This window comes from Carettochelys insculpta, chromosome 3 (assembly GCF_033958435.1).
Source record: "Carettochelys insculpta isolate YL-2023 chromosome 3, ASM3395843v1, whole genome shotgun sequence".
In the NCBI taxonomy this organism is placed as follows: domain Eukaryota; kingdom Metazoa; phylum Chordata; order Testudines; family Carettochelyidae; genus Carettochelys; species Carettochelys insculpta.
In genome coordinates this window covers 163,740,944-163,756,508 of record NC_134139.1, presented here as the reverse complement: position 1 = coordinate 163,756,508, position 15,565 = coordinate 163,740,944, and the positions used below count along the sequence as shown (strand labels likewise).

The following is a 15,565-nucleotide window of genomic DNA, read 5'->3' as shown; positions in this document are numbered from 1 at the left end:
ACAAGTGCTCCCCATCAAAATAAGGGGCCAGGAAAGCCTGTGGACGGGGTCACAGGCTGGACTAGCCCTTCCGGGGCAACAGCAAGCCTTTAAATGGCCCCTCCCAGAAACAACCAGCCTGCACAGCACAAGGTCTGCAGAGCACTAGCCACACTCTCGCAGACCGACGCACGGCAGCCATGGATCCCCAGCAGCAGCAGCACCTGGAAGCCTGTCAGATAGTCACCGAGGGAGCAAGTGCCCTGCTGGGCGCTGCACGGGAGGCCGCCCAGCAGCTTCTGGCAGGGGAACCCTCCCAGGGGGCAGACGGGGATGCCACTGACCACTGGGCTCCCCTCTTCCTCCCCTGCCAGGTGCTCCGCCACCTCTGAAGCTACCTCACCAGGTCCGAGTGGTGGGAGCAGCTGGTCATGCGGGAGTGGGACGACAACATGTGGCTGTGGAACTTCCGCATGCGCCAGCAGACCTTCCTGGAGCTCTGCCAGTGGCTCACCCTGCACTGAGGCACCAGGACACACAGATGCAGCGCTCCCTGCCTGTCAAGAAGAGGGTCACAATAGCCATCTGGAAGCTGGCCACTCCAGACAGCTACCACTCCATGGGACACCAGTTCGGAATGGGAAAGGCCATGGTCAGAGCCATTGTCATGGAGGCAAGGTGGCCTGGTCATGCACCCACTGGGTGTCAGGGGGGCTGGGGAGGGGCTGGGTGTGGGGCTGGGGAGGGAGCGGTGCCGAGGAGGGAGGGGCTGGACGGGGAGGTACCCGGGGAGATGCCCGGAGGAGGGCCTGGGGGGAGGGGCTTGGGGGACCCTGCACACTCTTATGGGCACTTGTGTTCCCTCCCCACAGGTAGTCCATGCGCTTAATGCCATGCTGCTGCAGATGGTCATCCGAGTCAGGAACCTGGATGCAGCTGTTGCTGGATTTGCCGCCATGGGGTTCCTGAACTGCTTCAGGGCCCTGGATGGGACCCAAACCCCCCTCTGCACCCCGGACCATAGCGGGGGAAGATACATCAACTGGAGGGACTACCACTCCATGGTCCTACAGTCCATGGTGGACAGCCGGGGCTGCTTCCAGGATGTCTGCGTGGGCTGGCCCAGCTGCACACACAACATCCTCGTGTTCCGGAACTCAGGCCTGTGCCACTGGCTGAAGGCAGGGACCTACACCCGCAGAGGGAGATCCCTCTGGGGGACACCACTGTGTCCCTCTGCCTCATGGCAGACATGGCCTACCCGCTCCAGCCCTGGCTCAAGCCCCCATACACCGACCACCTCAATGCCAGCCAGAGCGATTCAACGCCTGACTGAACCATGCCCACCAGGTGGTGGAGAGGACCTTCGGCTGCCTGAAGGGCTGCTGGCGGTGCCTCCTTGCCCACCTGGACATCGGCCTCCAGAACATCCTCCAGGTTGTGGGTGCATGCTGCACGCTCCACAACGTTGTGGATAGCAAGGGGGAGGTCTTCGTCTGGGGGTGGGCAGTTGACACTGGGACAGGCTTCCCCCAGCCGGCTGCTGCACCCAGTTGCCAGGCCCACGGTGAGATGGTACAGGGCCGCGAGGACCTATGGGCCTGCTTTGATCAGGGAGACCCCTGAGCACCTCCCTGGCCTTCCTCGGAGGGCCCCGCCACACCGCCTGCACTGCCTGCTCACCATCCCCCCAACAAACACACGTCTCAGGTTCTTTGGAAAATAAAACTGTGGATTATTGGAAACTGGTAACTGTGTTATGTTCATAACAAAAACTGCAACCAATATACAAAGGAGGACAACTATATACAAGAGGAACAACTATACACAAGGGGGATAATTATATACAAATGGGGGACCAGCAGATGGCTCGACAGTCAGCCCATCAGTCTGGGGTGGATGTAGAGGGGTGTGACCCCTGTCAGGTACGGGTCGTGACACCCCCCTGCCTTGTCCATGGTCCCCAGCGTGGCTGGCTGGGGGCCAGGAGGACCGGCAGGTATGGCTGGGATGCCTCCACTGGCTGGTCTTCAGCCCCAGTAGGATCCGGTCCTGGGGCGCTGGCATGCAGCATGGCAGGTGGGGTGGGAGATGGTGAGGCGGGGGTGTGGCAGGTGGGGGTGGTGGGGGGACATTGGGTGGAGTGGTGCGGAGGGGGACAGTGGGGGGGCGGGAGCTGGGTGACAGCTTCCTGGAGCGACCCGGCTATGTCTTGGAAGACGCCCATGAACTCCTGCCACGCCGCCAGTGCTAGGTGGACTCCTCCTGGTCAAGCCTCAGTCTCTCCATGGCCACCTCCGTCTGCTGCCGGAGAGCCACCAGGAGCTGGGATTCCATGGGGGTCATCCCCTGGGTCCAGCGGTTAGTACTGTGATCTGGCCCATGGCTCATTCCCCCCCACCTCCCCTTGGGTGCTGGGTCTTCATCCCCGTCGGTAGGTGTGGTGTCCCTGTTGGGTGTTCCCATTGCATGGTCCCCCCCTCCCTGGGGTTAGGGCACAGTGTTGTCTATGGGTGTGGGTGCTGCCAGGTGCTGATGGCCATGCCACCATCCTGGGACCATGCTGTGGCTGGGCAGTTGCAGGTCGGGGTCCACTGGGGGTGTGTGGGGCTCTCGGTCATGTCTGATGCCCCACCCCGTGGCTCAGGGGTGTGTGCCCTGTGGGGTATGTACCTGACCACCCACTGCTGTGGTCGGGTGAAGCCTGGTGGGTGGACGCCTTGCTGGTGCTCCGGGAGGGGAGGTCTATGAAGAGCTCCACCTCCTCGCTGCTGGACCCCTCCTCCGCCGTCCCAAGGGATGACTCCTCAGGTGGGCCCCGGCATGTGGGGATGGCCTCCGGGTTGGACTCTGGCTTCAAGGCCTGCTGGGGCTCGTTGGCTCTGGAGTCAAGGGTGGCTTGTGGGGGGGAGGAGGTGTCCCGGGGGCCCAGGATAGCCCTGAGCTCCCTGTAGTAGGGGCAAGCAGCAGGGGCAGCCCCAGACTAGCTGGCTGAGTCCTGGGACCGGGTGTAACCCTGCTGCAACTCCTTCACCTTGCTCCAGACGTGATCCAGAGTGTGGGCAGGGCGACCCCAGATGGCCAGGCCCTTGGACAGTTGGGCAAATGTTTCTGCATTCTGCTGCTTGCTCCCCGTCACATGGAGCACCTCCTCTTCACCCCAGAGCCCCAGCAGGTTGTGGGGCTTTGCCTCTGACCACGAGGGACCCTGCCTCTTGTTGGCCCCCCTGTTTGGCTCCTGGGGGTGCCTGGGTCCCTTCAGGAGGGGAGCCCTGGGAGTGCTTTGGGGGCTGGCTTGATGACATGGGTGGTGGGTGGTGGTTCAGGACCTCCGGAGAGCATGCAGGGCTAGCAAGTGTGTGTGCTGCTGCCTGCATGCTCTCAGCTTCCTGCCACAGGAAATCCTGGTCCATGGTGCTTTAAGGGCTGCTGTGCACGGTGACCATAGAGCCCTGCAGGGGCTGGACAGAGTGTCTTAACACCTCATCAGATTGGCGCCATGGAGGACCCTGCTATTTCGAAGTAGTGGGACACAGAAGCTGCGTCTACACGTGCACGCTACTTCGAAGTAGCGGCGGTAACTTCGAAATAGCGCCCGTCACGTCTACACGTGTTGGGTGCTATTTCGAAGTTGAAATCGACGTTAGGCGGCGAGACGTCGAAGTTGCTAACCCCATGAGCGGATGGGAATAGCGCCCTACTTCGACGTTCAACATCGAAGTAGGGACGTGTAGACGATCCGCGTCCCGCAACATCGAAATAGCGGGGTCCTCCATGGCGGCCATCAGCTGGGGGGTTGAGAGATACTCTCTCTCCAGCCCTTGCGGGGCTCTGTGGTCACCGTGGGCAGCAGCCCTTAGCCCAGGGCTTCTGGCTGCTGCTGCTGCAGCTGGGGGTCCGTGCTGCATATACAGGGTCTGCAACTAGTTGTTGGCTCTGTGTATCTTGCACTGTTTAATGAAAGTGTGTCTGGGAGGGGCCCTTTAAGGGAGCGGCTTGCTGTTGAGTCCGCCCCGTGACCCTGTCTGCAGCTGTGCCTGGCTCCCTTATTTCGATGTGTGCTACTTTGCTGTGTAGACGTTCCCTCGTTGTGCCTATTTCGATGTTGGGCTGAGCAACGTCGAAGTTGAACATCGACGTTGCCAGCCCTGGAGGACGTGTAGACGTTATTCATCGAAATAGACTATTTCGATGTCTCAACATCGAAATAAGCTATTTCGAAGTTGGGTGCACGTGTAGACGTAGCCAGATTGTCTACACATGCCCTACTTTGACATTGAATGTCAAAGTAGGGCGCTATTCCCATCTTCGGATAGGAATAGCAATTTCAGCATCTCGCTGCCTAACGTTGATTTCAACGTCAAAATAGCGCATGGCTCATGTAGATGCGACGCGTGCTATTTTGACATTGTGCTAGCTACTTTGAAGTAGCTGGTTAGTGTAGACGCACCCACTGAGTTTCTTCAGAATTTGCTTATTTGATATTTTTTTGTCATTTATTGACTCCTCTCTAGTTTTTTTATATCCTTTTTATGTAGTGGTGACCAAAATGTGAAGCTGGTCTTCTGTGTGAGACACTACAGCAGCATCATCTGCGAACAGCATGTCTCTGATGAGGACTTCTCGCACCTTAGACTTAGCTTTCAACCTTGCAAGGTTAAACAGTTTCCCATCAGATCTTGTGTGCAGCAAGATGTCCTCTGTTGAAGATCCAAAGGCATGCTTCAGGAGGAGTGCGAAGAAGATCCTGAACAATGTCGGAGCAAGCAAGCATCCTTGTTTGACGCCGCTCCTGATTCTGAAAGCATCCGATAACGCGCCGTCATATTGGATGGTTCCTCTCATGTCTTCGTGGAACGACTGGATCATGTTGAGTAACCGTGGAGGACAGCCTACTTGTGGAGCAGTTTGAACAGACCATCCCTGCTGACCAAGTCAAAGGCCTTGGTCAGGTCGATGAAGGCTATGTAGAGTGGCTTTCTCTGGTCCCTGCACTTCTCCTGCAGCTGCCTTAGAGAGAAGACCATGTCAATGGTAAACCTCTCTGCACAGAATCCGCACTGCAATTTGGGGTACACCCTCTCAGCAATCTTCTGGAGTTTGCCAAGGATGACGCGAGCGAACAGTTTGCCAGTGACGCTTAGGAGGGAGATTCCATGGTAGTTGTTGCAGTCGCTTCTGTCTCCTTTGTTCTTATACAACCATCAGTTCTCCAAAGTGTGCAAGGACTTTGGGCTTACCATCAGCCTAAAGAAGACAAACATACTCGGTCAGGATGTTGCTGAATCCCCATCAATCAGCATTGACAACTATACGTTAGAGGTCGTCCACAAGTTCGTTTACCTCGGGTCCACCATCACTGACACCCTGTCGTTGGACACTGAGCTAAATAGGAGGATCGGAAAAGTGGCCACAACTCTGTCCAGACTCAGCAAGAGAGTGTGGAATAACAACAAGCTGTACACTCACACCAAAATGCAAGTCTACAGAGCCTGCATCCTCAGCACCCTCCTTTACAGCAGCGAGACTTGGACCCTGTATGCCCACCAGGAAAAGAGGCTGAACGTCTTCCAATTGCGCTGCCTCAGGTGCATCCTTGGAATATCATGGAAGGACAGAGTGACCAACACTGCCATCCTCGAGCAAGCTGGAATCCCAACCATGCACACCCTCCTCAGGTAGCGTCGACTCCGCTGGCTTGGCCACGTCCACAGGATGAATGATGGAAGGATTCCAAAAGACATCCTGTATGGTGAGCTAGCCTCTGGCAAAAGACCTCCCGGATGCCCCCAGTTGTGCTACAAAGATGTCTGCAAGAGAGACCTCAGAGAGGTAGACATCGAGCTGGACAACTGGGAAGAACTAGCAGACGACCACAGCAGATGGAGGCAGGGGTTACACAAGGGCCTTCAGAAGGCGAGATGAAGATCAGACAGCTAGCAGAGGAGAAGCGAGTGCACAGAAAGCACAATAAGGACTTGCCAGACACCCACTACATCTGCAAGAGATGCACCAAGGACTGTCACTCTCGTGTGGGTCTTCGTAGTCACAATAGACGCTGTAAATGAAGTCCTCAATTGAAATTTTAAAGGGCGCGATCCATAGTCTATGTAGACTGAAGGATGCCTACTATTGACCAAAATTGGACACACAACTCCATCTACGGCCTGCTCAGCATCAACTAGGACAGTACTATTACTTTCCATGACTTGCACACCATGGCTGGGTCTACACAGCGCTCTGCCCAGCACCGCTGCTGGCAGAGTTATGCAAAGGGAGCTTCTCGGGATTGCAAATGGTGGCCATCTGCATACTGCCAAAGCTCATTGCCATACACAGGCAAGAGTTCGGTGCCGGCGGAAGGGGCTGCTGGCACGGCAGAGGCCATGTGGACATGTCTGTGCCGGCTAAACCCCACTCTGTCACCAGTCCTTTATGCCTCAAACATGAGGCATAAGGGAGTGGCAAAAGAGGGGGCTTTAGCCAGCAGAGGCACATCCACATGGCCTCCGCAGCCCCTTCTGCTGGCACTGAACTCTCACATGGCAATGGTAATGAGCTTTGTGTGTATGCAAATGGAAAGCCATCTGCAATCCTGCAACCGGCAGTGGCGCTGGGCAGAGTGCCATGTGGACATAACCTATGGCTATGTCTACACAACAAAGCTATTTCTAAATAATGTCCATTATTTCATAATAACTTTGTGAGCATCTACACGGCAGCTTATTTCAAAATTGGTAAACCTCATACCAGGAATAGGGGCTGTGTGGACAGGCGATAGGGGCTATTTTGGAATAAGTCATAGAGTGCTCAATGGCTCTGTTTTGAAATAGGCTCTATTGTGTCTGGGACACTATTTTGAAATAGGGCTCAGCTATTTTGAAATGCATTTTATGTGTAGCAGTGTTATTTTGAAATAAACTATTCCTGAAAAATCTCTTCTGGAATAACACTGCTGTGAAGACATAGTCTATGCTTCTGTTAATTTAACCTAAAATGGCCTTTGCTGTTTTTGCAGCAGCATTGCATTGCCAACTCATGCTAACATTGTGATCCACCACAATTCCTAGATTCTTCTGAGCAGTGCTGCTTGTCAAGCTAGTTATCCTCCAATCTGTATGTGTGCATTTGTATTTTCTTCCCTCAGTGTAGCACCTTTCACATGCCTTTGTTGAATCTCATTTTGTTGTCTGTAGCCTACTTCTCCAGTTTGCCAATATCACTTTGAATTTTAGCTCTGGCCTCCATCGTGTTTGCAATATCCTGGCTCAGCCTTGTATCACCATCAAATCAGATCAGTGTGCTCTCTACACATACATCAAAGTCATTAAGATTTTAGACAACGCTGGACCCAGAACAAATCCCGGTGGAACCTCACCTTAGACCTTCTTCCAATCTGCCATCATTCCATTAATAGTTACTCGTTGTTTGTGGTTGTTGAGCTAATTAAGTATCTAATTAATGGTAGCTCTGCTGAGCTTTCTCCAGCTTTCTCCATCTTATCGGAATGTCATGTGGGACCGTGTCAAAAGCCTATTGAAGTTCAGGCATATTATGTCTACCACCTTCCCCTTATCCACCAAACCAAGTACCCTGTCAAAGAAGTAAATCAAGCTGATCTGGGGACAGGTCTCCCCTTGTGTTCCCCTTCAAATCACAAGGAGCCTGGGGTTCCCTAGCACATATTGTTGCCAATTCCTGAATTTTCTTTCTCTACTGGCAGCAGAGTCATTTAGGACTCTTAGTCCTGACATTGCATCTATGCCCTACGCATCACTTCCAATGTGATGATTAGAAGACTAGTGCTAATTTCTATTGACTTTCCCAAAGTTCTATGAAACATGCACCAGGGGAGCCACTGCCCCTTGGTCCCATCCCTATATCCAGTATAACCTGCTCCCACTCTAGCCCATGGAGACTCAACTGAGTGCAATACACAGGAATGTGATTGCATTTTTATGGGCAGGGAGGAATATCTGCATTTCCCCAGTCTGCTATTTTTACCCCTTTCACTGCTTTTTCCACACTTTTTTTTATTGCACTATTCAGGCCATGGTAGATGCACAGTATGATGGAGACATTTGATCCAACATTTATTTTAAGAGACTTGGTTGATAAATTTAACAGTCAACACTATAACGGTGTTAATGGAAAATCACTACTGGAATATGAATTGTGTGCAGCCTCTCTTTCTTCAATTGAGTTGTTCTGTGTTAAATGGAAGCATCACTAGGGAATGAACTCAATGCCTGGTGTGCTACATTTGTCAAAGCAATAGGGTGAATGTTGTCCTTTGCAATTTTCTTGCATTGGGAGGTTTTGGGAACCAGAGGTGAAATTAAGCTTTTGCACCCCAGTGTATTGCTCCAGCAAGAAAGAGTCTGTAGGCTGAGGTGCTCTGCTACAGGAGGAATCTGGGTGCTCTCCTGCAGGCTGCCACACTAAGCAGCAGGCAGCCAGGCGGGTGAGAGGATTGTCTGGGACCAGCCCTACACTGTGCTAGGGCCGCCTGGGTCACCCCCTTCCCTGGGGCCATTTAGGGAGTCTAAGCTTCCCGCCCCAGATTGCACAATCATGTCAATGTGGTGAAGGATTGAAAAGAACAAGCTCTTTTCCACTAGAGAGAGTGCTCATATGTCATGGTAATGTGCATGGTGCAGGTAGATTTAATCATCGTGGGAGTTATGATCATGGGTTAAGGCTCAGAAGGAAGCATATACTCACCTTGGCTGTATTTGACAGAGGGCAGCAGGTACCCCGACATCCTCTGCAACTGAACTGTTTCTCTAAGTAATGCAGCTACAATACTGATTATGTGTATAATGTGCACATTCTATGTGAGCAAGTCTGGACTTTTGTAGCCTAGGCTGATGGCCTGTCATGGAACACAGTACTTAGGCCACCTGTAAAAAAGTACATCAGCCCCCATCTCACCATAGGAGTGAGTCCGTGAACTTGACATCAAAATCAACAAGAAACTTTCCATGACCTTCAATAAGCTTTGGAACAAGGCAAACTGGTAATTTATCGCATCTCTATTTAGCTATTCTGGGCCTTAGTCTCCATTTCTTTCTGGCAAAAGAAATCAGGAATAAATTAGGGGTGAGTTACACTGGTGTAAAACAAGTTCAATAAGAGGAGAAACAGGTCACCTGTAGTAAACACTTAAAGGCCAGATCCTCAGTTTGTGTCAGCTAACGTAGCTACACTAAAGTCAGGCCTCTCCTTTATCCTGAGCTATGAAGGTAACTTCCTATTCTGTGCTTTCCCAGTACTTTTTGGTTTTTCTTCCAGCTGACTGAAGCAGATTTTCTGTGAAGTTTAAATATTTAACTCCTATCCACCTTGTTTAGTTTAAATAATAATGAAGTGACCACAATGCTAAGGATTGTAGTGATATCAAACTATGCCCCCAAAATAGAGTTTATATTACATTCCTGCACATTTATTTTCCTTTCAACAAGAGGGGCAAAGTTTTTTGACCTGGGGCAGTTTGCTTACTTTCTATCATCTGCAATTACCTCAAAATGCCAGGTTGTTCATAATAGAGAGAGTAGGTTTTTCATCTGTGGTATGGGAATTTTCAGAAAACAGTACAATTTTATAATCCTCTTGGCTCTGGCCTTCTCAAATTAGAACATGCCTGGAAGGGAACAAGGAACATCCTTGTGCTTCTGTGGCATTGTTCCATGGAAAGATTAATGACTTTGGGTGACATTCACCCCTTTGCAACAATGTAATATAAGCCACTGTTCAAATCCAATTTAAGCACTATTTTGATGGCATAAATGGTTGACAGACTTTATGCTAGTCCCTCTGCCCAGGGAGGAATTTCAGCCTCACAGAAGAGAGGTGAGAAAGGGATTTTAGTACTTTTTTTCATTCCCGATCGAGAGGGGGCAAAGATACTTTTTCTCTATGTTTATGCCACTTATTTGTGGCTTTTCTGCACCAGCTTCTTCAGAAGACTCAATCATAATCATATATATATATATATATATATATATATATATATATATATATATATATATATGTATATATATATATTTCTATACATATTCTTTTATCTTCTCCTTTATATTTGCTTTGCTGATGTGTAAGACCATGGGTTGAAGAGCGAAGGAAGAGAAACGTGAAGAATCACACACATTTACCAGCAGGATGAGTAGCCTCCCAATTTTTTTTCTACTCATCCTACCCATAATTGTGTGTGAATCATTACATTTATTTTCCTTCACTCTTCTACCCATGGTCTTACACTTATAGAAAACAAAGATAAAAGAGAAGGTGAAAAGATAAGTTTAGAAATCACTTTTTTCCCCCTTATGAATAAAGAATAAAAAATATGAGTTTGGGCAACTTTTTCTTTGCCAGCTTTATTGTAATATTGTCTCATGATTTCCCCAGACTCCTATTTCTTTCAGATTCTTTCCCAAATTCAACAACACAAAGTAAGGAATGCAGGAAGAAAAACATATTTAGCTTTGATTGTCACTTCTCCAGGGGCACACAAGGAACAATTCTACAAAGCCAGAAGTAGGTTTTTAGCTAACTTTGCTTCTGGTTCTTACTGCAAGTGCTACAGGGAAAACAGGAAGGTCCTCTACTAACAAGTGAAATTCCCTCACAGTGCCATCTTAATGAAGGAAAGTTTACCTTTTCTGATTTGTCTCTGAACCATCAAAGAATCTGTTCTGATTCAGTACCAAAGTTCTTACTTTATTTTACAACTCTGTTGGCAACAGGACATTTGCCCATTAGCTGCTGGGACCTGCAGAACAAACTGTGCATGTGAACCAGTTAGAAGATGTCAACACTGAGCTAGTTGATGTAGCAACCAGCAGTTGTGTTGTAAACCTTGGAATCTGCAGCACGGCCAAAGGGAGAGCCTTCTCCTGTGCAGTTTCTAATATTGGACTCCTGACTTTATCGTCATGAACCCAAGCCAGGTTATTCTTCTATAGTTAACTCACTTTAATAGCCCATCTCCCTTGATGGGTAATGGGCTTTGAGTACAGTGATATTTTATATTTACATAAAACAGTTCTTGAGTGCTTTAACCCTTGATGCACAGATATAATGTTCTGATTTATTTCTGCATTTCAAAAGATCAGGAAGATATGTAGTTTAGCATGTTCTATTATTAGAAGGACATGAGGAGAATACATGTCAACATTAAATTCTAGTGCAACCGCTCAACACCAGACACTGGTAACTGAGAAAGATCACTAGACAAACTTACATATCCTTTTTCAAATGTTGCTCTGGTTACTCTGTGTCTGTGTAATGCCATATCATACAAGCTAATCATTTTTGTCATTTTAATTGGCTAATAAAGTGTGTGCTTAAGAATGAGATCTGTTGTGATCTAGCTATTATTTTCCAGGTCCTTTACAGGGAGTCCTTAAACACAAGCTTATTTTGAGGGGGCCCAAATAACCACAAACCTGTTATAACAGTACTCATGTTAAACAGTCTGCTTGGATGCCAAAATAACATATATTGTTATCTGAGTCCAGCTGCCTGCCTTCTCTCTTACATTCTATTTGTGAGGTTTCTACGTCTATAAATGGAAACACTAGCTAACCAAAAATTATCACCAGTGCTGCCTGATAGAGTACTGTCTCACAACTTGAAAAGTACAGTGATAGCTAATATGTAGTCAGAGTAAATCACTTCTACCCAGGATCTGAGCCTTTGTCCACCCCCTCTGGGACATGGCACTAGAAAAGCAAGAAAAAGAAATCTCAGCAAAACACACCTCAACGGAGAAGTTGACGGTAAGATATGGATTCCTTTAGAAACATATTAAACCGAATGGTGAAGAACAACAAAACAGCTGAACCTTAGAGAGGTTCCAGTAGTATTTCCATGCTTCCTCTAGCCAGTGACCTTGAAAATTAGCAGGTTCAGTGGTGTCTGTTTAAATTAACTATGACATTCAGTGGAAATGATGGAATTTCATTGATGACATTTGCATAATACACAGATTCATGACTGTTACTCGGTTTTATTCCAGGATTTTTTTTATCAGAGTGTTTTCAAGCCCTTGCAATTTATTTTACATAATACGCTTCAGTGAAGGGCAGATTGATTACGAAATCTTAGCTCATTCATAGGAAACTTGAAAATTAATATAAAATCAAAGTAAGTGACCATAAGAAAAAAGAGTGCTCAAAAATGTAATTTTTATTTCTGAGTAACATGTATTTAACTACAGCTCTACATTGCAAAAGAAAAGTTGTTAATAGAAAAGGTCATTTCCCAGACAACATTATAGTATCATGTTGTTCTTGACTTTGCAAACTGACAAGCTGTACTTAGTGCAAGTGGTTGTCATCTTTCTTTAAGAAACAAGTACTTGATTACAATTTTTCTGATTTGTCCACCTTCATTACAATTTTTCTGATTTGTCAACCTTGATAACTATTTTTGGTTCTCTGTGCCTTAAATATTGAGTCTGTTCTGGTCTGGCTATGGTCTGAAGAAGTGGGTCTGTCCCAGGAAAGCTCACCACGTAATAAATTATTTTGTTAGTCTTTAAAGTGCTACTGGACTGCTTTTTTGTTTTGATAGAATATAAACTAACACGGCTATCTTTCTGTTACTACTTGAAACAAAACGTTAACTAATTTCTCAGTCTCAACCATGAGGGATTTTTCAGGTAGAAAATGAATGTTTTGTAAAGAGTATTATCAAGCAATTTTCAGATAACGTTGATGTTACTATTTTGTAAAAAAACTAGTCAATCAAAGCAGTTAAAATTTTCATTTGATGAACTTGTTAACACTTCAGAATGCAAGAAATACTAACTCTCTCATTTATAGTAACTGAAAGAAAGAATATCAAAGGTTAAAGCACTTAGTTAATTCATACAAGCTGTAAGAAGCATATGCCTTAAAGTTCTAGTTTGGTATATATCCTGTAGAAAAGAGATTATAAACATGTAATTAAAGATTATATCATAATGCATATGTACAAAGAGGTCCAATTAAGTTTGTCCAGGCAACTTTAATTCTGTCATTTCCTCACTTTTAAGGCTTAATGTTGCAGTCTTCCTGTTTTTCTAATGCAATTTTCAATATGTAATTTCACAGATTTTTAAAAAAGCAAAGTGAAAATAAAACAAATTCCTTTATATGGAAACCTGTTGACCTCCACTTGGGTCAGTCACATGATTAGATCCACAACACAGATTTCTACTAATAAATAAATGCTAGGGGAAGACAACTGTCTATTTCTATTGGGACCACACACTAGAGAAGGGTGTGGTTGAGAGAGATTTTACCTGTGAATTTTATAAATATTTGGTGGCAGCAGAGGAATTGGAGATTTGGGAATCTTGGGTTCCTTTTGGGTTCTGGAGGGAATTGTGCTGAAGTTGTCACAGCCTCTTTTGCCTGTTCCCTCTAAACCTGACTCATATCTTTAAATGCCTATCATAATCCTGTCCCTTTTTCATCCACCATTTCTTCAGTCCAGTCCCATTACTCTTGCCCACCCCATTCCTGTCTCCTAGTCAGGACTCCCCTCCTCCTCCAAGACCCAGGCTTCACCACGCCATGGTCCCCCGTCCAAGTCCAAACCTCTTTTAATCCACCTTATCTGATCTGAGTTTCTCCTCTGTGAAACAAGCAGATCAGCAAAATGTTAAAAAATAATTTTAGAAGTGTCGGTTTTTAATCCAGATGTCATGCATAAACATTACAGTTTGTATTTCCATGTGTTTATCTTCAGCGGTTAGCGAGTCTGTGAGCTGTGATTAATGCTGTATGAGATACTGATTCTACATTTTGTATCCTGTGACTACACTCCAGGTGGGACATCAGGTGGGCCCATGCCTCCCTCCACCAGGCCAGGTTGGCCTCCTCCAAACAGAGGTGCCACTCCGCCAGCTGATCCTGGCAGAAGCTGGTGGTGTTGTCCCCTGTGTGCCCCTGCAGTGTCCAGCTGTGGGCATGGCATCTTGGTGCCGCTGGAGTCACCTGGCCCTTGTCCACTGCCTCTGGAGGGGTTTCTGGGACCACTGAGGCTGACGGGCTGTGTGGGTCCTTGATTGCTGCAGCTGGAAGGGGAGAAGGATGGTGCGCCAGTCCCCAGTCAGGACCCTGCCTCCCCCAGCCCAGCTGTGATGGGCACAGCATCCGTGCAGTGTCAGGGGAGCACAGGGGTAGCCCCCAGGTGGCACCATTCTCGGGTGCGGCCCAGCACCACCTACATCCCACCTTGCATCTGGCGCCTGGAGACGTCTATGGGGCCTGGTGCTAGTTGGCACAGGCAGGCACCATGGGTGTGCCATGGGCAACAGCCAGCCAGAGCGTCTGGCCCCAGACCTCTGGGCCCATGTGTGGCCCACTGGCATCTTTGGGGCCCCTGCCCTGCCTGCCAGGGCACAAGTCCCACCATGCACTTACCAGGGGGTCCCTGGATAACCTCAGGTGATGCCTGGCTGGATGACTGCGAGGGGATGTCTATGATGAGATTGCCTTCCTTGCTGGACCAGTCCTGGGTGGTGTTTGCCCCCTGGCTCGGGCTGGCTGGTCCTGGCTCCTCAAGGCCCTCTGAATCGGGCTGGTCTGCTGATGTGTTCAGGACCAATGGGGGCTGGGAGCTGTCTTGCCACAGGGTTTCTGGGTCCATTCGGCTTTAAGAGTGGCCAGATACTTCGGATCAAGAGCCTCACTGCTGCAGGGCAGTGTGTCTCCATGCTTCAGCTCAGTGCTTCCATGAAGGACTCCTCTTTCAAAAGAGTGGGCCATGGAGCATCTACACGTATTTTCTTTCAACATAGTTTTTTGATGGGGGGCTTTCTTTCCACTATGGGATCAGGGTCCAGCTTTCGATGTCTGAGCTGCGTTCCTCCGATTTCCAATTGAAAGAGCTCCATGGCACATGTAGACTCTCCCTCTGTTCTTTCAAGCGAAGGCCTGTCTTTTTGAAATAATGTGCATGTTTAGACACACCCTTAAAGCATTCTGTCAACAGAAATTTGTGTTTGTCTCGACAGTGTTATCCCTCTAAAATTTGTTCTTCTGTCGCCAGAGGGGACTTCCAGTTCACCCACAGCCCTGTTTGCAGAGATTCTGGTCAGCTGTTCTGTCGACAGTGGGCAGGGCAGTTGGGCTGCTCTCTGTCAACAGAGCAGATTGCTCTATCTATCTGCTTTTGTGTGTAGATGTGATCTGTCGAGAGAATTTCTGTCGACACAACTCTGTCAACAGATGTTACTGTCAACAGGTGCTCCTAGTGTAGATGTAGCCTCAGAGAATAACCCTCAGAAAAAGTTCAGGGTAGGGTGTGATTCCTTCTCAGGGAAAGTAAAATTGTTTTGGAGACAGGAGCAGGAGGGAAGCTACCTCTATCCCCTATTCCAGGCATATGGAGTCTGTTGTTACTGGGCTTGTGCCTGTGTTGTCATTCTAGGCACTTTGTCTCTTGAGTTAACCCACCAAGAGAGAGATTACCAGGCCATGAAAAAGGGCCATTACAGGTCAGCCTTTCATCCCAATGGGATGTTCTCCTGTCTTTTGGGAGATCGGCCATTTTCCATCTACTACACTGCTACTGCATCAGTGAACTGGTACAG

At 48.3% G+C, this 15,565-nt stretch overlaps 1 protein-coding gene across 19 annotated transcripts in view; it reads left to right on the top strand.

The window, feature by feature from the left end:
* Positions 1–11,557: 11,557 nt before the first annotated feature.
* MLIP (muscular LMNA interacting protein) overlaps positions 11,558–15,565 on the top strand; it is a 163,461-nt gene continuing 159,453 nt past the window's right edge. For 5 of the 19 annotated variants that reach the window (XM_074991152.1, XM_074991153.1, XM_074991149.1 and 2 more), the window contains exon 1: positions 11,561–11,759. In XM_074991152.1, the coding sequence (XP_074847253.1) occupies positions 11,697–11,759 (63 nt within the window). In that variant the 5' untranslated portion in view covers positions 11,561–11,696. Of the gene's footprint in view, positions 11,760–15,565 lie in introns of all 19 variants that reach the window. The other 14 variants (XM_074991144.1, XM_074991142.1, XM_074991148.1 and 11 more) reach the window with 7 other exon arrangements.